General features: G+C 40.4%; 1 protein-coding gene across 3 annotated transcripts; it reads left to right on the forward strand.

Moving 5' to 3' along the window:
- Positions 1 to 3520: 3520 nt before the first annotated feature.
- LOC134753412 (exopolyphosphatase PRUNE1) lies at positions 3521 to 19850 on the forward strand. Of its 3 annotated transcripts, none has more exons than XM_063689302.1 (8): positions 3521 to 3661; positions 7971 to 8239; positions 8852 to 9019; positions 10347 to 10474; positions 10593 to 10713; positions 12834 to 12963; positions 18391 to 18543; positions 19423 to 19834. In XM_063689302.1, exons 1-8 carry the CDS (start codon positions 3626 to 3628, stop codon positions 19576 to 19578), a joined length of 1161 nt encoding a protein of 386 aa, XP_063545372.1. In that variant the 5' UTR covers positions 3521 to 3625; the 3' UTR covers positions 19579 to 19834. The 3 variants fall into 3 exon arrangements, with proteins under 3 accessions (XP_063545372.1, XP_063545371.1, XP_063545373.1); XM_063689301.1 differs by lacking the exon at positions 7971 to 8239 and adding an exon at positions 7236 to 7507 and having other exon boundaries at positions 3543 to 3661; positions 19423 to 19850; XM_063689303.1 differs by lacking the exon at positions 3521 to 3661 and adding an exon at positions 7378 to 7507 and having other exon boundaries at positions 19423 to 19837.
- Positions 19851 to 22563: the final 2713 nt, after the last annotated feature.

Here is a 22563-nt window from a genome sequence, read left to right on the forward strand (position 1 = left end):
CGCAAAGCATCGCATGAGTCATAAAAGCTTTGAAGCATAAAAAAATATTAAATCAAAATACAAACTTAAGTAAAATCAAAATATGTATTACTAAAATATTAACACAGGAAACGTGTTAAAAAATAAAAGAATAAAAAAATCGACCAAGTGCGAATCGGACTCGCGCATGAAGGAAAAATCACGTTTGTTGTATGGGACACCCACTTAAATATTTATTTTATTTTGTTTATAGTATTTGTTGTTATAGCGGCAACAGAAATACATCATCTGTGAAAATTTCAACGGTCTAGCTATCACGGTTCATGAGATACAGCCTAGTGACAGACGGACAGACAGACGGATGGACAGCGGAGTCTTAGTAATAGTGGTCCCGTTTTGGGTACGGAACCCTAAAGCCCGCTCCAGACTAAGCGGCGCGAAGCCGTGAACGCGAATGTGGAATCGATTTCGCTGATTAGCGAACTAGACTCCACACTCGCGTTCGCGGCTTCGCGCCGCACTTCGCGCACGAGTGTGGAGGGCCCTTATAAACATCATTATCATTCGCCTTAACTTTTTTCAGTGGTCGGCGGTTTAATATGTTGGTCTATGGTCACCTCGCTGAAGCAGAGGCATAGAAATCTAAAGAAAACTAATCCAAATCCATACCACCCAGAAGATGCCAAACTTACGAAGCTCATGGGTGAATACAGGGAATCCATACTATCCATACTGATATTATAAATGCGAAAGTCTGTCCGTCCGTCGGTGTGTTACCTCTTCACGCTTAAACCGCTATACTGATTTAGTTGAAATTTGGCATAGAGATAGTTTGAGTCGCCGGGGAAGGACATGGGATAGTTTTTATGTCGGAAATCATCCCTCTTAAGAGAGTGAAAAGAGGGGTGAAATTAAGAGATTTAATGAGTTTCCTGATAATTGATGTCAAGCAATTAAGCTTATGCTTAAATTGAATTATTGCTATTACACTTTATCCAGGCGCTAAACTTACTCTAGCTGATGTTACTGATTACGTAGTCGCGGGACTCGCGGGCAAAAGCTAGTAGTTAAATAAACTTAAGTTACTAGCATTTGCCAGCGATTTCGCCTGCGTAGACATCCACATCCCAGTTCCGTTGTAAATTCCCCCTCTTTGCACCCTCTTATAACGAGAGCAAGTCAATAGAAATTTGATGCGGTGCATAGAGGATTTTTATGACTTTTTTTAATATCACTTCGGTGGCAAACAAGCATACGGCCCGCCTGATGGTAAGCAGTCACCGTAGCCTATGGACGCCTGCAACACTAGATGTATTACATGCGCGTTGCCGACCCTTTAAAAACCTGTCGTATGACTAGTTTAGGTACAATAGGCATTTTCGTGGTAAACTTTAGCTCCTACCTATTTTATAAATGCTTATAGTTTTAGTTATACTTCTGTATGCAATTTTAGTTAAAGCAATTATTTTCGTAGTCGACATTTAGCGTCAAGTAGCGGAATTATTAGTAGGTACTGCTACTCGACACTCCTTTTAGAGGTATGGTATGGTATGGAGCAGAGACATATATATATGGTGCCTCTACAAAACAGACATAAAGAAACTGGACACTTACCACCTGAGGTGTCTGCGGTCTTTACTCAGGATCAAGTGGCAGGACCATGTTCCTAACTCTGAGGTCTTGCGTCGTTCCGAAATGTATGGCATGGAGGCCATACTAATGCAGCGGCAGCTCGGATGGTGTGGGCACGTCCTTCGAATGGATGACCACCGTTTGCATAAAGCTGTTCTCTATTCCGAGTTGGCGGTGGGTAAGCAGAAGCACGGTGGTCAGCACGTGCGCTACAAGGACGTGCTTAAACGGCATCTGAACGCTACCCTGAGCGTTGGGAGTAGCTTGCTGGAAGAAGGTCATCTTGGCGTTCTACCATCCATAACGGTGATAAAACATTTGAAGATAACCGCCTCACCAGCCTAGACATAAAACGCCAGTTGCGGAAAGAAAGACCTAAGCCCTCCTACATGTACACGTTCAACGCAGCTGGCCAACTTTATTATCACACGTGCAATAGAGCATTTAAGAACAAGTTCGGCCTTCGGCCTGGCCCGCCACATTAGGGCTCACGCTGGACAACGTCCGTAATGTTTATTTAGGGTCGCCGTCATCGAAAACAATGAGGAGGACTACCTATATATATACTCGACACTAGAGGTCACTTGTGTCGCGACTGACGAAAAGTGTATTGTGTGTCTTTAGTACATATAGGTACCACCCGGTATTCTTGTAGGGACCTTAATTGTCGAAGGCAATATTGTCATGAATGTGAGTCTAGAAGCCAACTCACAAAATAAATCCGACCGACCGATTTGACGACCGGTCTGGCCTAGTGCGTAGTGAGGCGTCGGTGTACGGTCGGAATTGTATGCATACGCTTATACCTTGTTTACACCAATGGTGACTTACCACTGCGCAATTCGCCACACGACTGAGCGCGCTGGTGTAACTAAATGCGATTTTGACTCCAATGTATCGGCTCCATTCATAGTGCTCGTAAGTCTATGTGTATAATATTAGCACGCAGAGTCAAACAACAACTTTGACCCCTTATAAAACAAATTATTATTGAACACTGTTACAGATTTCTCCTCAGAAGACAGCGACTATTTTGTCGAAAGGTTCGGTCAACTTAGCGAGGAAGGGACGACAATAACTGACAAGAAACTGAAAATAAACGGACGACATTTCAATTTGCATGATGTTGAGAAAAAAGTAAAACGACGGAAACATCGTTGAATAAGTTTTTTATTATTTACCCTTATATATGTTGTTATCATCACCGGGCCGCAAATTTAGTGCGTCCATGTAAAATCCGTATAATTTCCCCGTCATCCGCCGTCGTTCAATCCTCATTAAAGATGTCGAAGGATTCACAAAAAAATATTTCTAGCAGTATATGCCCTTAAGACGTTAGCCTTTACTTAGAATCTTAGAATAAATTGTAAAAAAACAATGAATCCACAAACTCATAGACAAAAAATTATATACAATCAGTTTATTAAAAAAAAGAAGTGTCGTATAATGGTCGTATAGAATAGGAATAGGACCTTTGAATAAGACCCCTTTAAAGTTTAACAGACTACCGCAACGCACCGCGTCCATGGTACGATGCGGCGCTCGGATCGCGTATCGATAGTGTGTAAGGTGGTCGCCGTACGTGCGTTAAGGATGCAGCTATGAGAAGAGATCTCTTTCTCGCTCTCACTACAGCCTAGTTCAGCTACGTTAGTAATATGATTTAGTCGAGTGGCGAGTATTTGTGACTTTGCATGCCTAAAGCGTCTATGCTGCACATGGAGCATAAGGGCCCTTTATGCATGCAAAGTCACAAATAATACTCGCCACTCGACTAAATTACTAACGTAGGCTGAACTAGCCTTAAGAGATATTTAGACCGGACCAATGACGCGGTACGGTACGCCCGTCCGCTGCATCATTTGCTCTGCTGACGTTGACACCTGTCAATGTCAAACTCAGCTGTAAGCTTGTATACTGAGCTGGGTTCACGTTTTTAATTTTAATACACAATTTCGGTTCCTTTTTAATATAAAATAAAACTGATTGTAGTTTTTATTAGTGGACCATCAAGATGGAAGAATACCTATCCACGACTGTTTCAAATCTGGTAAATATCTAATTATTATTATTATACGAAATATTGTATAAATCGTCGACTATCATTTTTATTCAAGTTTGTTATAAACTACGAAGACAAGTTTGTTATAAATTTTCTGCAAAATAAAGGCGTTTTACTTTACACTAAAACGCTTATTAAATACTTACCTTATTCGAAGCCTACGAACATAATGAGAGAAGCATTTCCGTTTCCCAATAGTATCAGACATAATTTGACTACATTTCCCGGTATCCCTACCACCCCCTACACTAACAGCCTGGTGAGTCAGCCATCTTGGATGGAGCTGCTCGCCCCTTGCCTCATTGCGGCTCAGTATGCGCCAGGCAGGCAGGACTTATTTTATAGGCTTCGAATAAGGTAAGTATTTAATAAGCGTTTTATTGTAAGGTAAAACGCCTTTATTAAATCCTGTACCTGTATTCGAAGCCTACAAACATAATGAGACGTGTTTGTTGTCGCCTGGCAGTGAAGGTAAAACGCTAATGTGATGACACGAAAAGTACGGAACCCTCGGTGCGCGAGTCCGACTTGCACTTGGCCGGTTTTTTTTTCTATTAGTAAGTTCTTTATTAATGACACTTGGAGGACTAACTTTTTATGGGGGGAAAGAGATAATTTACAAATCGAGAAATATTATGAATACTGTAATTTAGAACTTAAGAAAATTGTTTTTCCGATAGAATTAAATACTTGCGCCCATACCTTGTGTAATTGTGAAGATCATAAGTTGCTTCTGAAAAAGATGTATAATGATATTGTAAACGTATTGAGCACTGGTGCCAGGATTAGCTATGTTGAACCCAAACGTAGGAAATGCAATTATGTAACGGGTTGGAACAGGCATGTGGGGGAGGCTCACAGGAAGGCTAGGGATTGTTTTTTGTACTGGATCGCTTGCGGGAAACCTACTGGGGGACCTATTTATAACAGTATGTGTTCATCTCGCCGACTCTTTAAATCCAAATTAAAATTCTGTCAAGATAATGCACAACAAATTAAATTAGACATAATTGCGGAACATCATACAAAAAAAGATTTTAGTAAATTTTGGAAAGCAACAAATAATTTAAATCCGAAATCCGGCCAACCTGTCAGTGTCGGGGGCCTACATGACCCGTGTGACATAGCCAACGCCTTCAAACGTAATTTTAGAGTGGAGTCGCCTCTTGGGCCTACAACGCCCGTGTTCTTAGCTGGGAGTCAAAACGAGGGGAGTTCCATAAATTTCTCTGCCAATGAAGTGTCCTCTGTGATTAGAAATATGGTAAGAGGCAAGTCCCCTGGTTGTGACGGCTTAAGTGTAGAGCACCTTAAGCACGCGGGAAGTCATCTGCCGAGGGTGTTGGCTATGTTCTATAGTCTGTGTATTAGCCATAGTTACCTGCCGGATGAGTTAATGTACACAATAGTTGTCCCGATAGTCAAAAACAAAACCGGAGATCCATCTGACATTAATAATTACAGACCCATCTCCCTGGCTAACATTATTGCTAAAATACTGGACGCTCTGCTTGATCAGCAGTTGGGAAAGCACTTAAGTATACATGATGCACAATTCGGCTTCAGGCCTGGCCTCTCAACTGAGAGTGCTATCCTCTGTCTCAAACGGACCGTCCAGTATTATACGTCTAGAAAAACGCCAGTCTTTGCATGTTTCCTAGACTTATCTAAAGCCTTCGACCTCGTCTCGTATAAGGTCCTATGGCGCAAGGTTGAGGAAGTAGCAGGGCTACCGACAGAGGTAACTTCTCTTCTTAAATATTGGTACCATAACCAGAGAAACTGTGTGAGATGGGTGTTCTTTCGGGGGAGTATAGGTTGGAATGCGGGGTGAGACAGGGGGGGCTTACGTCTCCCCGGCTTTTCAACCTGTACATCAATGGTCTGATAGAGGAGTTGGGCGGCACCAATGTCGGCTGTTCGGTTGATGGAGTTTGTTTTAACAACATCAGCTATGCAGACGACATGGTGCTGCTCACGCCATCTCTCGGCGCATTGCAAAACTTGCTCGGTGTCTGTGAGAGGTATGCAGTGGACCATGGGCTCAGATACAATGCTAAGAAGAGTGAATTCCTAATCTTTAAGGCAGGTGCTAAGACGTACGAGGTTGTGCCACCAATTGCTCTATGTGGCACTCATTTGAACCGAGTGAAGCATTTTAAGTATCTGGGCCACTGGGTCACTGAGGACCTCTCGGACAATATGGACATAGAGAGGGAGAGGAGGGCGTTGTCCGTTCGCTGCAACATGTTGGCTCGGAGATTTGCAAAGTGTACTAGAGAAGTAAAGCTAACGCTATTTAGGGCATACTGCCAGTGCTTTTACACCTGCAATCTCTGGGTCAATTATGCCCAGAGGACGTACAGCGCACTCCGTGTGCAATATAATAACGCATTTAGAGCGTTGCTGGGGCTGCATCCGAGGTGCAGTGCTTCGGGCATGTTTACGGAGGCGGGAATTGATGGCTTTCATGCGATCATGAGGAAGCGCTGCGCCTCATTGTTAGAAAGGATGCGCGGGAGCCCTAGCAGCCTTCTAAAGGTGTTTGCCGATAGGTGGGATTCACCCATGCAAAAACGATGGATCGGACTTCACTCGACGTTTGTAAATTTTAATTGGTAAATTTAAATTTTAATTGGTAAACTTTAAATTTAATTTGGGATTGACATGTTTTATTATTATTGTTTTTTACTTCTATTTTTATTATTTTAATCCATGATTCTATTAACTGATTTTATTTTTACCTATGTCTGACGTACCTAATTTTGCAATGCTAATTTTAATTTTGAATTTTAGAATTGTCCAAATTAAAATATTATTAAGTAATACTAACTCATTTTAGTTGTAGTATCTTAGTTTTTTAGTATTTAGTATTAATAATTTTAGTTTTAATTTTTAGTTAAGAACTTACTAACAATGCTATGGACCTATGAGTTGTCTGAAAATAAACGAATTTTATTATTTATTTATTTATTTATTTAACAATATGCTCCCTTTTGTAAATTCAATTTTAAATAGTATACTTACAAGCCTACATTTGTCTGATATATGTATATCATGCTGGTGGCAGAATTGTTTTTGAGGCATCATCGGTTTTAGAAACAACTTAAGGTCAACCGAGGTAAGTGCGACTGGGATTATCGACTTTTTGTTATTTCTTTAATATGATTGGTCGGAACACCCTCTGTTTTATGTTCTATTTCCAAGTAGCTAAGGCTTTTATCCTAGATGAAGGGAACTTATTTAATTCACATTGTTAAAAAAACTATTTTAGGAAGTATATCACAATAATCCCATACTTCCATTTACTCTGGTCGACCCTTTTAAGAAAGAAAGTTGTTATTGTGTAAGAAGTTTTAAACGAATGATTGATCCCTTATAAATTGGACCAAAATACATTAAAATTATTTTAAACTGGTCACTCGCATATTACACAGTAGAATAGCTAGACATGTTCAGTGTTAATATGTTTGAGTCTCAGGGGAGTTTTATAGTTAAAAATGGACCAAAATATTCTTATGAAATCACTATAAAAAGATTAATTTGGTAGTTACACTTTCAGAGATCCTACTATTATTCCACTTTAAACCTAACCATAGGCAATGAAACCTGCAACTTAGACTCCACAGTCTCCTCTTTAGTCTATTCCAAGTTTTTGCACTGGCAACTCGGTCAATTGAAGTGTGGTATATGTAAAAAAGCTGATAAAATTGGACATAAGGAGCATATTTTTGTGCCGGTACTGAATGTGCATAGGGAAGAGTTTGAATTGAAAACTGAAGTGGAATCCTGTTTAAATGAAAGTGGAATTAGTAAAGAAATGTTAATATTTCGGTGAGTGTCATACAATATTTTAGTGCAGGCTACTAAGGCGGTTATCACACTGGATGAGATTCGCACGTCGCTCCGATGTTTGAGCGAGACAACGCTATACGCGTATTATAGCGCCTTCCCGCTCGCTCATCGGAGCGACGCATAGTGTGATAACCGCCTATGCCCGTGTTTTATATTTTTTTCCTTATTATACCTATATGTATATTGACATGTAAAAATTTTACTAAAATATACAAATTTTTCACAACCCCTAAATAGACCATCAGCTAGCATTGAATTCAACATATAAAAAAAGCCCACCTTACCCCTTTTTGATACATATTTCTAGTTATGAAACTTTGCTAACTTCATTGAAATAGGCGTTTTTTATTCTTTATCAAAATTGCTGGTTGCCAGTGCAAAAAACCCTAGGCTAGAGGCACCAAGTTTCAAACCCTTCATATTTTTTTTTTAATTATTTCAGAAATCAGAAAACTATGCCGCCCTAAACCTAGTCATAGGCAACGAGAGTTGCGACCTAGACTCAGCGGTGTCCGCTCTTGTCTATGGCAGTTTTTTGAGCTGGCGACACAGCCAGATCAAATGTACCATGTGTACGCGGCCTACTCCGGGGGCTAAAGACTTGTTGTGTGTGTCGGTCCTTAATGTGGATAGGGAGGATTATGAGCTTAAAACGGAGGTGGATTTTTGTTTGAGGGAGAGTGGGGTTAGTAAGGAAATGTTGGTATTTAGGTAAGTAGTCTAAATTATTGGTTTATTATAACATAATCGGACCACGCTAAGTTTTCATGCCAAGTGCTACGTCAAGTATGGAGCTTACAGGTATAGGTATGTATTGTATTGTAGGCCTTTTTACTGCCGAGTTTGTGCAAAGTTACCGTGTCCAGAGTCTAATAGTAGTTTTAAATTAAATGGTGTCATCATTACCTTTCTATCATTGTCCCGGCTATTTGCAATGCCTTTGTTTGGTAATCTAATCTCTACTTGGTTCCGAGAAATGTTGGTTCGAGCCGGGGTTTGAACCCACATCCTTTAGTTTGAAATCCGCACGCCTTACCTCCTAGCTAAAGTAAGGACGCTAAGCACGTAGAATTTCGTACACTGACACACCTGTTCATATCTTTATCGCACGCGTATAATTATATAGCTGTCCAGCTCGCGCAGCGGCATTGACCGCCGGCATCATGGGATAGAGATAGGTACAGGCGGGTCTATGTACGAAATTCATCGTGATTAGCGTCCCTACTTTACCATCACATCAAAAGTGTTTCCACATTTTCAAGTCATAACTGTCATAAGTATTAGACGCGACACAAAATAATTTAATTTCACATTTTTTTTCAGAAATGACTATGATCTCCAAGAACTTGTAACAAAAACGAAAGCTAATGTAGTATTAGTAGATCATCATACTCTAGCCAATAAAGACAAGTTCCTAGCTCCTTATGTTACTGAGATCATAGACCATAGACCAATAGACAAGACGGAGTGGAACTACAGAGATGATACAAGGTATTTGTTAAATAGATAAAGTCAAAAAATACCAAGGTCTCCATTGCCCAAGGCCAGATTCGAACCGGAGTCTTCAGCTTTCGCAGCAACCACTTTACGGCCTCTTAGGATCTGGTCAGAGGCGCCTAATACATTTCAAGGATTAGGACATATACTCGAAAAAAAACCGGACAAGTGCGAGTCGGACTTGCCCACCGAGGGTTCTTGTACTTTTAAGTATTTGTTGTTATAGCGGCAAAATCTCTGTAAAAATTTCAACTGTATAGGTATCACGGTTCATAAGATACAGCCTGGTGACAGACAGACGGACAGTGGAGTCTTAGTAATAGGGTCCCGTTTTTACCCTTTGGGTACGGAACCCTAAAAAATGGGAAGGGTATCGCCGTGACCGGATGGCCTAGCCCCTAAGGCAAATTATACAAGAAAATTTAGCGGTTGAAATTGAAGTCAAGGGTGTAGCAAATGTGAAATCGAACTAAACAGCAAAAATGTACTTAACTCTGTTCCAATTGACAATAAAAAAAACCGACCAAGTGCTAGTCGGACTCACGCACGAAGGGTTCCGTACCATTACGCAAAAAACTGCAAAAAAAATCACGTTTCTTGTATGGTAGCCAGGGCTCGGAACCGGTATTTTTTAAAAACCCCGAAATAGCCCAATATTTTGAGTTTTTTTATGCTCATTACGTAGGACTGAATCATGTATTTAGGAAACAATTTTGCATTATTAAAACGTCCCATTAAAAATGAAATTATAAACAAAAGAACGAAAAAGACCGTAATAATACCGGTATTTTTGTATGGAGCAAATACCGGTTTCCGACCCCTGAATTTGGTAGCCCCACTTGAATATTTATTTTATTCTGTCTTTAGTATTTGTTGTTATAGCGGCAACAGAAATACATCGTCTGTGAAAATTTCTACTGTCTAGCTATCACGGTTCATGAGATACAGCCTGGTCACAGACAGACAGCGTAGTCTTAGTAATAGGGTCCCGTTTTTACCCTTTGGGTACGGAACCCTAAAAAATGATGTTTATTGTCTAATTCTGTTGCTCTATAGTGACAAATATTGCGCAACTCCAATAATATGTAGTGCAGTGCAGTGCAGTGGTGTTGCAGGCGTCCATAGGCTACGGTAACTGCTTACCATCAGGCGGGCCGTATGCTTGATTGTCACCGACGTGGTATAAAAAAAACTCCAATAATATAAGTGTTGTATAGAACGTATACCCTTTAGCCTGCGCTGCTTGAAACTTATACCCCTTTTAAAACGTATTGTGTCATGACGCCGATAGGTTCGAGTTTTCCCACTTATTTGTTTGCAGGTCTACTATAGAAACAGTTGGGTCGTGCTGTACGTTGGTAGCTCAAAGAATTATGGACATGTCAGCGGTCATGGCAAAAAAGGTCGAATTCTTCCAAACACATCCTCTTTGCACACAGCTACTGCACTGTAAGCCTATTTTAATCATTAACATTGACACCATATAAAAGAAAATGGCTTTATGATATTCAGGTGCAATGAAACAAAAGCATTTGCAGCAAGAATTGTATTGTAATTTCTGTTTCAGCAACAATTATTCTCGACACGGTGAATTTCTCCAAAGAAGTGAAAAAAGGCACGCCACATGATTTGGAAATAGTGACGTTCCTAGAAGGGGTTCTGAAAATAGAAAATCCAGAGGCTGAGAGGTACGTTAAGGTATATTTAGTACAATTCTAACCAATTGAACATGAGCATCGAAAACAAGACGCTAAGCAAAAAGTTTTTATATTATTAATTATGTTTGAATGTTAATTTATTTGTGTGGGTGTTGGCGTACGTGTCGCCATTAACTCTAGATTAAGGGTCGGTTGCACCAAACTGTTTGTCATCGTTAAAGAGTTCGCTAAATTTTATTGGGGCTACAGTATGGGGTTCTTCAAAAAAGGAGTGTACAGGTTTTTAAAGGGTCGGCAACGCGCGTGTAATATCTTCGGTGTTGCAGGCGTCCATAGGCTACGGTAACGGCTTACCATCAGGCGGGCCGTATGCTTGATTGCCACCGACGTGGTATTTAAAAAAAAAAAAAAAGTAACTCACTAAGTCAGGTCCCCACAGAAAACCGGCGCCACGGATTGCCGCGGCATTATGCGGAGTGAGGATCCTATTTCAGCGTCCAAATGTTTTTTGTCTGCATGTCTTTCTTTTTTATGTACTATGGTGTGGCGTTAAATAAATGTATTCTCTTTCTTATCTTTCTTTCAAAAAGCGTAAGTAAGGACGTTAAGGCCGTTCCATCGGTTTGCCGCTGTCACTGTCACATTTTGCAAGAAAGAACGGGAAAGATCATGCGCGCCAAGTGTCAATTTTGATCGAATTTTGTCGATTTTTATTTATTTTAAAAACGTTACCTTACAATATCGGAATTCGAAAGCTATGAAATTATTATTTAAGTTAAGATTGTTTTTTCTTCTTTTTTTGTTTATAGTATCACATAGTAAATAACCGAGTAAAGTTGGATTAAAAGTCCGAGTTAGAGGTTACTTTGGGAATTAATTGTATCGAGCGAAGTGTCATAATTCGTGTATCGGAAGCTATGATATTAAAGATAATATAGTCAAGAATTACATATATTTTTTCCACGTCTACGAATATCAACGCCTCTTAGAAAAACATGATCATATAAGGAGATTTTTCGCCTTCTGGCTCAGGGTACCGCCTTAAGCACGAAGTATTGGCACTGTGTGAGCGCAGAATAATTCGAATCTTGCGCGATGCGATGATTTTTCATTTCTCCTTTAATTAAAAGATCCTATCCTGTCTAATCTAAATAGGGTCGCAAATTTTGTACTTAAGAGCCCATCAACGTGCTCGCTGGCGCCACTGCTAAATAATTTGATTTGTTCCCAAACTTGTTCATAGATGGCAGCACCAGTCTCTCTCGCTACAACGTAAATCCGTAAGGAGTTCGTTTAGGAGGTGCAAGCGCGCACTGCTTGCCCTTAGAGCTGGTCAAAGACGCCTAGTCTTACTAAGATGGCATATAGTCGAGAAATTCGGACGGGCACCGCCGTGGCGGGGTGGCCTAGGGGTTCATGGCGTTAGCCGCGATAGCTAAAGACGCCGGTTCGAATCCGGCCTTCACCACTGGAGGGCTTCGTCACTTTTTCTTTAATATATGACATCTATTACAGTTTTTAATTGTGATTATTTAAATTTAACGATAGATATTTAAAACAGGGGGCTACGTATTGTATTTTGCATTTAAGTACCTTTTGAATACATCAAACTAGGTTTTATGTTGCTGGATTCGTAGCACTGGACGCATGAATTGACGAATCCAGCAATGTAAAAACTATTATAATGTATTCAAAAGGTACTTAAATACAAAATACAGTAATAGCGGCCCCCTTTTTAGGGTTCCGTACCCAAAGGGTAAAAACGGGACCCTATTACTAAGACTCCGCTGTCCGTCTGTCCGTCCGTCTGTCTGTCTGTCACCAGGCTGTATCTCATGAACCGTGATAGCTAGACAGTTGAAATTTTCACAGATGATGTATTTCTGTTGCCGCTATAACAACAAATACTAAAAACAGAATAATATAAATATGTAAATGGGGCTCCCATACAACAAACGTGATTTTTTTGCTGTTTCTTTCCGTAATGGTACGGAACCCTTCGTGCGCGATTCCGACTCGCACTTGCCCGGTTTTTTAAATATCTATCGTTAAATTTAAATAATCACCATTATTTAGCAGTGGCGCCAGTGAGCACGTCGATGGACTCTTAATACCAGATTAATTTATCTCCTATCAATGTTTTTCGCCAGAGAAAGCAAACTGGCACGTTTGCTAGAGGCCCGAACCAACGTCACCCGTCTTACAGCACGTCAGCTTCTCAAGAAAGACGTCAAGATTGTCAAAGATGTGTACGTGCCTAGTTTTCCAATATTAGTGGAGGTAATTTTGGATTCTATGTGTAAAACCGTGGGTTTTAGGAGGATAAGGTAGGCTAAGCTATAGCCTAATAAGCCCCCGACCCCACGTATCCTTAAACGTTGCCGTTATTCAGCCCACCAACGGAGCGGCAGCTGACGTTCACTAGGGTTCATTGTGATGCTCTCCTGACCGATTTAGGCCACAGCGACTGTGTGCTCTGGAGTAGGCAATTTTTTATTCGCGTTATTAGAGTGTAGCTGATCCGCTCTCTGGTGCGCCCATAGGTGGCTCACGCAGGGACCGGACAACCCTTTCCGCGCAAAAACCCTTTGGGCGACACTTAAACACGGCTAACACATTGAAAGACTTTCCCTTTTGAGCTGCAAGCCCATTCATACCCTTACCTTAGACTAACCCTTACCGAAAAGCTAACCAAAAATAAGGCTAGCTCTTAATAAGGGTTACCCTTATCTTTAAGCGCTTTTTATAAAGGTTTCCCTTTGCGTGAAAGAGACAGGATTAGTATATATCTACGGTAGTGTATGAAAAGGAAACAAAATACTTGCCTAGTGTCACCACCCCAACTATTACTATTATGCTACTCTTATGCTAACCACCTCTTAAGAATTTACCCCTAAAATTTGGCCATGTGATCGTCTAGATAGTAGTTAGAACCCCTCGAAGTGTACCGCGGAACCCTAGATTCTTTAATGAGTATCGACTAAATTTTGGACTCCGGTATTATTCTATTATTACCTATATTTTAAGGAATATTTATATTTATGGTACTGAAGATATATTAATATGAAACTAAAGGAATATTTTAATAGTTACAGTAGTAGAAATAGTAGATTGTGTAGCTAGGAGGGAAATTGACATATTTACGGTGAGGCCGCACATCGAATCCTGAACGAAGCGAATGATTCCATAATTGAAAACTGAGCGTAGCGAAGCATTCTAAAATAGTATTCCGAGCATAGTGATGAAATTAATATTACAATTTTGTTAAATCTATTCGTGTAATGTAAATGCTGTTAAAGGCTTACTACATATGACGTTATTTAGGTAATTGCAGCATATATGGTTAGTATGAGGTTAAAATTGTTATTGGAAAAATGAGTTTAAAAATGTTTTTGGTGAAGTCCCGCTACGCCTATTAAGCCTTCGGGATAACATACGAAGCAGCACTCCCAGGATAAGCCCATTTACACCCTAGCTTTTTAGGAAAAGTTATAATTATACTATCGCCTTCTAAACGATGTGTGAGTTCACACGTACTGCTTCGCATGCTCGATGCGGGTCAGAAGGCCTTATCCCGTTTTAAAACATCATTCGGGTCACCTATCCTAACATTGTAGCCAGACGGGCTAAGACCAACGCTTCGCAACCTAAGCATTCCTAGATGATCTGATGAAAGAAGCGCTAAGTATCATCAGTCAATCAAAATTACTTCTTTTTTATGTTCAAAAGCTAGGGATACTAATCCCTTTTCCCAATTCCCAGAACTAAAAATATAGACTAAATTTCTAGTCTTTTAGATGTATAAACGAAGCACTAATGTCATTTGCTATATTTTATGAGACTGAAATATCAAGTTGAGCATTATTCCACTCAAATTCCCATTGGACTGCTCTTGCCTGCCAAGGGGTCCCTAAAACAAACCATTCTTCTATCCCAGAACGATCTGTATGCCTAAACCCAGCTTGATATTTTAAGAATTTATTTTGCAAATACCTTAGAAACCTGATTGCAAAACTCAGTACCTCGTCTTTACTCCAAAAACCAGAAATTTAATAGATAAAAAAATAAAGATTTCATAGGAATTTAATTTATTTTCCCCAGATAAATTAAAAGTTTGAAAGATTTAGGCAAAAGAATCCTTTACCTTTTAAATACACATATTTTAGGTTAATGAAGCCATATTTTTAAGTCTTTAAAAGAAGAATTTATATCAACCATATCAGAGTCTTAGACCAAGCATAAAAGAGACCCTACACACAAATACCTACAGACAAATAGTGTATGACTCTACCCTATTTATAGTCCTACCCTCTGGCCCTACTCTATGTACACCCAAAGCACAGATCGCACTTACCATTGACCTAGTGCCTTGGAATATACACAAGTGTATCCCTACTAGAAGCTGGAAAGTTCGGTAGACCAAACCGAGATTAGCAAAACTAATGGTCCGTGTATTTGACTCCCCCTCCTACGCCCGCGGGCTAAAAGAAGTAGGAAGTAAGTCGCCCTATTCCGTGTCTATCAGTGGATCGGCACCCTTTGCACACACCAGCACCAACCACATGAGAAGTCCTGCCGCAACTAAGATTAAGTATATAATAACAGTCACGACAGAATCCTTCCCCGCAATCAGCACTAGCATGCGCCAGAGCACCGAAATATATAAATATATTTAATAGGGGACCAGATCCCAATTACTGCCGACTTTAGTGAGCTCAGATTACTCCGAATGGCACGCACGTGATGCCCTCACTTCCATCTAACAGCTGGGCTTTGAGACCTGGGAGATAGTTCATCTCTTATGTTGGTAAAGAAGAGATGCCAGGCCCTCTCAAGCCTGGAACTAAAAGACTCCTAACCACCCATCACCTTTAACACCGCCAGGCGTGATGAATGTTTAGTTGGACAAACTGTCAGTCCAAGCAATGATCTGGCTTCAAAAATAGCAAAAGACCCCATAGAAAAAACACTAAAATAACTAAGAGTAATTTTACTAGTATAAATTCCTCACAAAACAAACAAACTAAATAAAGAAGTGAAATTCCCTTAGGCACCATTATCCAAGCTTAACATTACGAAAATTACTTCTCGCAAAATTAAACCTAGACACAATTTCAAGTACCTGCTATGCAACGATATTGTCCCTGCATAACGTGGCGGCACTTAGAACAATACAGTGTAGAAAATTTCACTTCACGGCACTCAACACTACACACAACACATCAGTAAAGAATCTCCACTATGGTCCTAGTTTAGCGTTACGACGATATTGTCCCCGTAAAACCAAACACAGTCCAATTCCAAGTCCTTGCTATGCAACGATATTGTCCCTGCATAACGTGGCGGCACTCGGAATAATTCAGTATCGAAAACTTTACAATAAAATAAAACCCATACATAGCAGCAAAGAATCTCCACAATAGTCTAGGTTCAGCGTTACGACGATATTGTCCCCGTAAAACCAAACGCAGACACAAATTCTAAGTTTAAATTTACCAAGATAATTCCAAGTAAAAACAAACACAGAAAAAGTAGCAGAGAAACTTCGCTTACCAGTACGAAAATTACGCCCAAAAGCCAGAGTCACGACTAGTCCGATGGTTGAAGAATGAATGAATTCCCCCGTGCCCGCTCCGGCCTTTTATACCTTTTAGTAGCGACAGGCGACTTGCGACAGGCGACAAGCGACAGGCGACCGGCGACTGACGACAAGCGACCGACGACTGGCGACATAACAATAGGATATTGACGACAAGCGACCAGCGACCGGCGACAGGAGACCAGCGACCAGCGACAAGCGACCGGCGACAAGCGACCGGCGACATAACAATAGGATACTGACGACAAGCGACCAGCGACCGGCGACAAGCGACAAGCGACCGGCGACTGGCGACAAACGACCGGCGACATAACAATAGGATACTGACGACAAGCGACAGGCGACCGGCGACAGGCGACAGGCGACAGGCGACCAGCGACAGGCGACCGACGACAGGCGACCGACGACAAGCGACAGGCGACAGGCGACCAGCGCAAGGCGACAGGCGACCAGCGACAGGCGACAGGCGACCAGCGACAGGCGACCGGCGACAAGAGACAAGCGACAGGCGACAGGCGACAAGAGACAGGCGACAGGCGACAAGAGACAGGCGACCAGCGACAGGCGACCGACGACAAGCGACAGGCGACCGGCGACAGGCGACCGGCGACAAGCGACAGGCGACTTATTAAGACAAACATTATCCAAAAAGTACCAGGATACCAGAATTGAGAAGGAGGACGTTCGCCCCATGGCACATAACAGCGCTCGACTCAAGAAGAAGGTCATATGTCCAATTGTGATTACTAATCCTTACGGCCTATATCTTAACGTTTACAATCACTAAATGTCGATTTCCCCGATATCTATCCCTTTCACGCACGCGATGTTTTAGAAGGACAGAGACATTTACAACGACATCCACATTTCACGCACACATAGATAGCAGTTCAGTTTGAGGAGCCCAAACAAATTATAAAAGAAGGTGCGTTCTGAAATCCATTACGTATGAATCTGATATATTATTTTACTTTATGATATTTTTAGTTTATTTCCGAATTCTTCACTCACTTCAACGTGTTTTACGTTTATTAATAACAAATATGTTTAAAACAACTTCCGGAAATTAAGATTTAACTATCTTTTACACGTAAATTTTACGATCAGAATGTAGTATCAAAAACGTTATTGCATGTCATATTGTACCAGGAGCACCTAAACGTCAGTTCGACATCCTGTCAAGCTGTCAGTCTCCGTGTCATTGTCAGCGCGCTGCAATTTGTTATTGAACCTTTTTGTTTATTTCTAAGTTAAAATACGGATCAATTTAACGAGAACACTAGTGTTAAATAATAAAACATGGAATTAAGTGCTTCAAGTTTCATCTGTCAGAATACTTAGTGGAATTATGAACGAAATGTGCGACTGAAGAGGATTTCAGTTTTACAAAGGTATATTTTCCCATCTTCTATGTTTTTTGTAATGAAAAATGAGCTTAATACTGAGCTATTTGGATACGACCAGTCACACTAGTCAAAGAACGCCGCCGTCGCCGCCGACGATCGCTCGGATTCGAAGTAATGTATGCTTTATGAACAAGGTAGACGACTTAAATTAGCACGCTTATATGCTAAAAGGGAAGCCCTTTATAAGGCTAACCCTTATAAGCAATATGCAAGGTGTTGGTGAGCGGATGATAAGGGTTTTGTAAGGGTATTTGGGCTACCGATTACTCAAATGTGGTAGCTTTATATAAGGGTTTTTAAAACCAAAACAAAGAGTTTCGTCTGGCAAAGGGTATGGTGAGTTAAGCCTTATGCAATACCCTTATAAAACCCCGATAAGGGATAGCGGGCCGGTCCCTGGGCTCACGTACCCTATCTAAGTACTCGAGCGCATTTTGGGAACGTCAGCGCACCACCTACCTATATGTATAGTTGTAGGGAATCGAGGTTGGCGGCCGAGCCTTGAGCTCATCTCGTTTTCTGTCGAGCTCACTGCGGCGACCCTAATGAACGTTAGCTGCCGCTCCGTTGGCGGGTTGAAAAACGGCCATGTTTACGGATACGTGGGGTCGCTACTCCCCAACAGCTCGTCACAAGTCGTTATTATTACTACTATAAGGGGCTTCAATGAAGTTTTTTTACATGTAACAATGATTCCCGCAGGAATTCCTATCGAAGCCAGAAGCCCTCACAGCAGTCTCCGAAACCCTAAAATCAAGCGGGTGTTCCCTCGCACTCCTGTTGGGAATGAGCCTGCAGAACGGATTGAAACGAGACGCCGCTATATGCGGGAGCGAGCCCGATAAAACTGCCAAAGTGAGTATTTTAAAATAAGAGTGACCTATACCTCGTTTTTTTAGCGTTAGAAAAAAGGTCTTGACGTCTTTTTATTTAAAAACACTTGAAAAATAAGTCACAGCAAATATGTAACAATTACATAGCAAGGATATATATTTCAATTCTTTTGGTTTCATAAGTAATAGTTTTTTTTTTTTTAATTAACTAATATTATTTAAAATTTTAAAATATTCCTAAAAGCGTTTTAAAATAAAAAGACATGTCACGATTGTTTACCATTTTTGTAATGCTAAAAAAAAACGAGGTAGCCTATAGCTATAGCTATCTCACTCTGCACAAATTTTTCAGTGACAGATCGTGAAAACTAATTCCTATCCGCCCTCAATACGTCCTAATCCGTTTTCATAGTTTTATTTCATGAGTATATAACTATCGCGGTAACCGAAGACAATATTAAATACTGATACTTGGAGTTACTCCAGGCAGCAGATCCTGCAGCAAGGACTAGGAAGGGGAGACTACAGGGGGGAGGCGATGTTGATACAAAATAGCACTGTAAGCTCGCATGGCTCTGCTGATTCAACCTAAGTGGCAGCGAGTCGGTGGAGTAGTACAGAATGGAAACTTCCTACATAACCGACGTTTGACAGCGGTTCAGGGTCGAATCATGCTATCCCTTTCTAATATATGGCACTATCCCTTTCGGCTATTTAGGGTTATCAAAATTCAAGTAATTATCTTATCTGTGGTCGTGCACGCAAACGGACGTCATGTTGTGGCAACCCTAATAATTGCTCGGAGCAATGCTGAGCCGAACTGAGCCGAATTTGCCCGAAGCGAGGAGATTCGCACCCCTGCCCATATAAAAAAGTGTGTTAAATAAAATGTTCGTTTCAGCTAGCCAAATTTCTTCAAGACTGGAGCGCACCATCTCTACAGCTGACTCCAACAGACCTTCAGCACCCGAATACGTATTACTTCAACCAACAGTACCTAGGTGCGTCTAGAAAACAGTACATACCTGCTGTCAACGCGTTCTTACAAAACCCATGAAAATTAATTTGAATTTTAGTAATTGTATTGTCCGCTAGATGTATTCAGTATTCATTTATTTCTTGCTTCCATGGTACATTTTTGGGTAGTATTTACATATTTCTTATGGTATCACATGGACCCTGAATAGGGTGTAGCAAATACGCTGAAATGTCGCTGTAACGTGCGCTAAGATCCTCTGAATCGAGCTATTAATTTTTTTCTCTAAAAAAAGTACTTTAAACAGACTGAATTGAGAATATTTTTACACTCAGATACTGTGGTTGCAAATTATTTAGTTTTTTTTTGTTTTAGAAATAAACATTGAAATACATATGTATTAATTTATTAAATTTTATATATGTGGCTTTCCATTAGATAAGGGTCCTTATGCTTCATGTGTAATAAGGACCTTTTTATCAGAATTTATAGGGATAAGCTCGCCTTTGTACCTAAATTTATATGAATTTCATGTTAACAATTTTTGTTTTGTACAATAAAGTGATTTACTACTACTACTATGTTGGAATCTCAGAGGGAAAGGACCTTATTGTACTTGAAGCATAAGGACCCGTCTGTGATGGAAAGCCACATATATGGAATAATGAACCTAGGTAATTAACGTAACGGCTGGCAGGCCACCTGATTTTTTATTACTTTATTTTATCTACACATAGCATAAACCCTCTATGATGCGCTCAAAACCCGCAAATTATATACGGCCAGCATATAGATACTTAAACTGTTTTGTCAAGAAATTTCTTATCTGTGAAAATGTTACTATTGCGTAATAATAACATCGATATCGATCTAATAATGACATTCAAACTTCGAACAACTTTAAAAAACGAAGGAATTTGATTTGACCTCATTTCTAGTATTATACCAGGCGACGTTTTATTCGAAATGAAATGTCAAACGGTGTGATCAAATCATAGACATAGTATATACAAGTAGTTATAGACGCGCCACCGAGCGACCGGGGCACGGGGGTAAGAGAAAGAATATATAGGAATTTTTTTCTTTAACTCTTATAAATTTCGGTATTTCGCCATCGCCTCCTACCTATTATGCCACCCGGTCGATGATAAGGACAAAGCATGACACTATTCTCTCTTTACTCTTATAGGAATCGCAATAAGACTATCTTTCTCTATCAAAGAGTGTCAGGCCCTTGGATACAATTGGATCAAATGCCGCAGAGGCGGTCGTAACGTGCGCGTTCTGAACACATCATAAGAGCTTATTGTACTTATAGATAAAGCAGTGTACTGTACAGACGCCATCAGATATATCGGAGCGGCCGAGGTGCTTAAAAATATCTGAACACGCACTCTAACGCCCTGACAATAGAGGTGTGTTCAGATATTTGTGAGCACCTTGGCCGCTCCGATATATCTGATGGCGACTGTACATATATAATTAGCTATTATGTAGCAGACACGTAAACTACTTTCAAGATTCCATATGGGATAGAATCTAAGAGCGTATAGAAAACAGTTAATACCGATTGCCAATCACTACATAGTATGTCTGTCCCTATGTATGCTTAGATCTTTAAAACTACGCAACGGATTTTGATGCGGTTTTTTAATAGATAGTGATTCAAGAGGAAGCTTTATATGTATAATTTGTAAAGGTTTCGTGTAAATTAGTTGAACTACCCGTGCGAAGCCGGGGCGGGTCGCTAGTGTTGAATAAAACAAATTTATTTTTTAAAAGATTTAATCAAAATATCTTAACAAGATTGTTAAAACTACATTCATCAAAGCACCGCTTACATTCTACTGAGCGTTCAGCGCTGTAAGCACGCAAGAGCGAGACGCAACTATCTTATAGAAAGAGATAGTACCAATACAAAATACCTATAGCTACATCTTGCTTTTGCAATATTAGTGGAAGCTAGAAAATTGTGGCTTTTCATGAGAGAATGTAATAAGGACCATATCAGAATTTCTGTTTCCAACAGATGAATTTCAGATGAAAATTTCTGTGATAGAAAGCCACAATTAGCCACTTACGGTCGTGTACACTCCAGAGCAATTAAAACGACTCACTTTCAACAGAAAGTGACATTACATGTTTTGTTCCTTAAATTTGAACACTACGTATAAATACATAAATTAGTTTATGTAATATACATATTTGATCGCTTAAATTATGGAGTTAATCTCTTAACACAATTATAAATCTACTTTTTGCGAAAAATTATAGTTACAGTCGATTACGAAGAGATGTATCCGCTTTTTCACTTTATAGGCCCCTCCAGACTATGCGCGTGAATCGCGGCGCGACTTCGCGGAGAGAACATGTCGCGACGTTGACGTATGACTACACTCGCAAACTTCACGGCGATTTCGCAGTTTGGTTCTCGCCAAGATGGCGGAAAAGCTTCAGCCGATCGAGTTTAACTGCTAGTTATCTATGGCATCATACGTGATTTAGCTATTTTTCCACTTTGTTTTGTTGTAAAACCGTAAAATATAGCCACTTTATATGGTATAATTATTATTTGTCTTGCCACATATGAGTCAAAATATTGTGTAATGTGGAGTCTTGCCAGTTCGCGCTTCGCGCCTCCTTTGACGCGGGCTAATAAACCGACAAAAAACGTGGAACTAGGCGCGAAGGCGTGAGCAATCTACGAAATCGATGCCACACGTTTGCGGCTTTGCGCATGAGTGTGGAAGGCCCTTATTACAATGCAGTAAGGTGAAAAAGTGTATAGGTACATCTCATGGTAGTCGACTGTCTCTATCATGTACTCTGTGCATTCATATCTGCCATTCAAATCAGTCATTCATTCAATTCAATTGTTCATTCAATCAATGTCATAAAGTCATATCTAGTAAATAAAATCATATCTAGGTGCATTCAACGTGAATGTTCCTTACGAAACGCCGTTCTTCTAATAGTTCTGAAAAGGCTGAGAAAATGATATTGGGTCTGGTAATTTCATGACTTTGCTAACAAATTGGCAGTATATATTGAATTAGCTGCCAGCTG

This window comes from Cydia strobilella, chromosome 26, assembly GCF_947568885.1.
Source record: "Cydia strobilella chromosome 26, ilCydStro3.1, whole genome shotgun sequence".
Lineage (NCBI taxonomy): Eukaryota > Metazoa > Arthropoda > Insecta > Lepidoptera > Tortricidae > Cydia > Cydia strobilella.

Coding starts and splice junctions, on each gene's coding strand:
- LOC134753412 (XM_063689301.1), top strand. CDS start 3,626: ATGGAAGAATACCTATCCACGACTGTTTCAAATCTG. Junction 9,020..10,346: donor AACTACAGAGATGATACAAG/GTATTTGTTAAA, acceptor ATTTGTTTGCAG/GTCTACTATAGAAACAGTTG. Junction 10,714..12,833: donor GAAAATCCAGAGGCTGAGAG/GTACGTTAAGGT, acceptor GTTTTTCGCCAG/AGAAAGCAAACTGGCACGTT.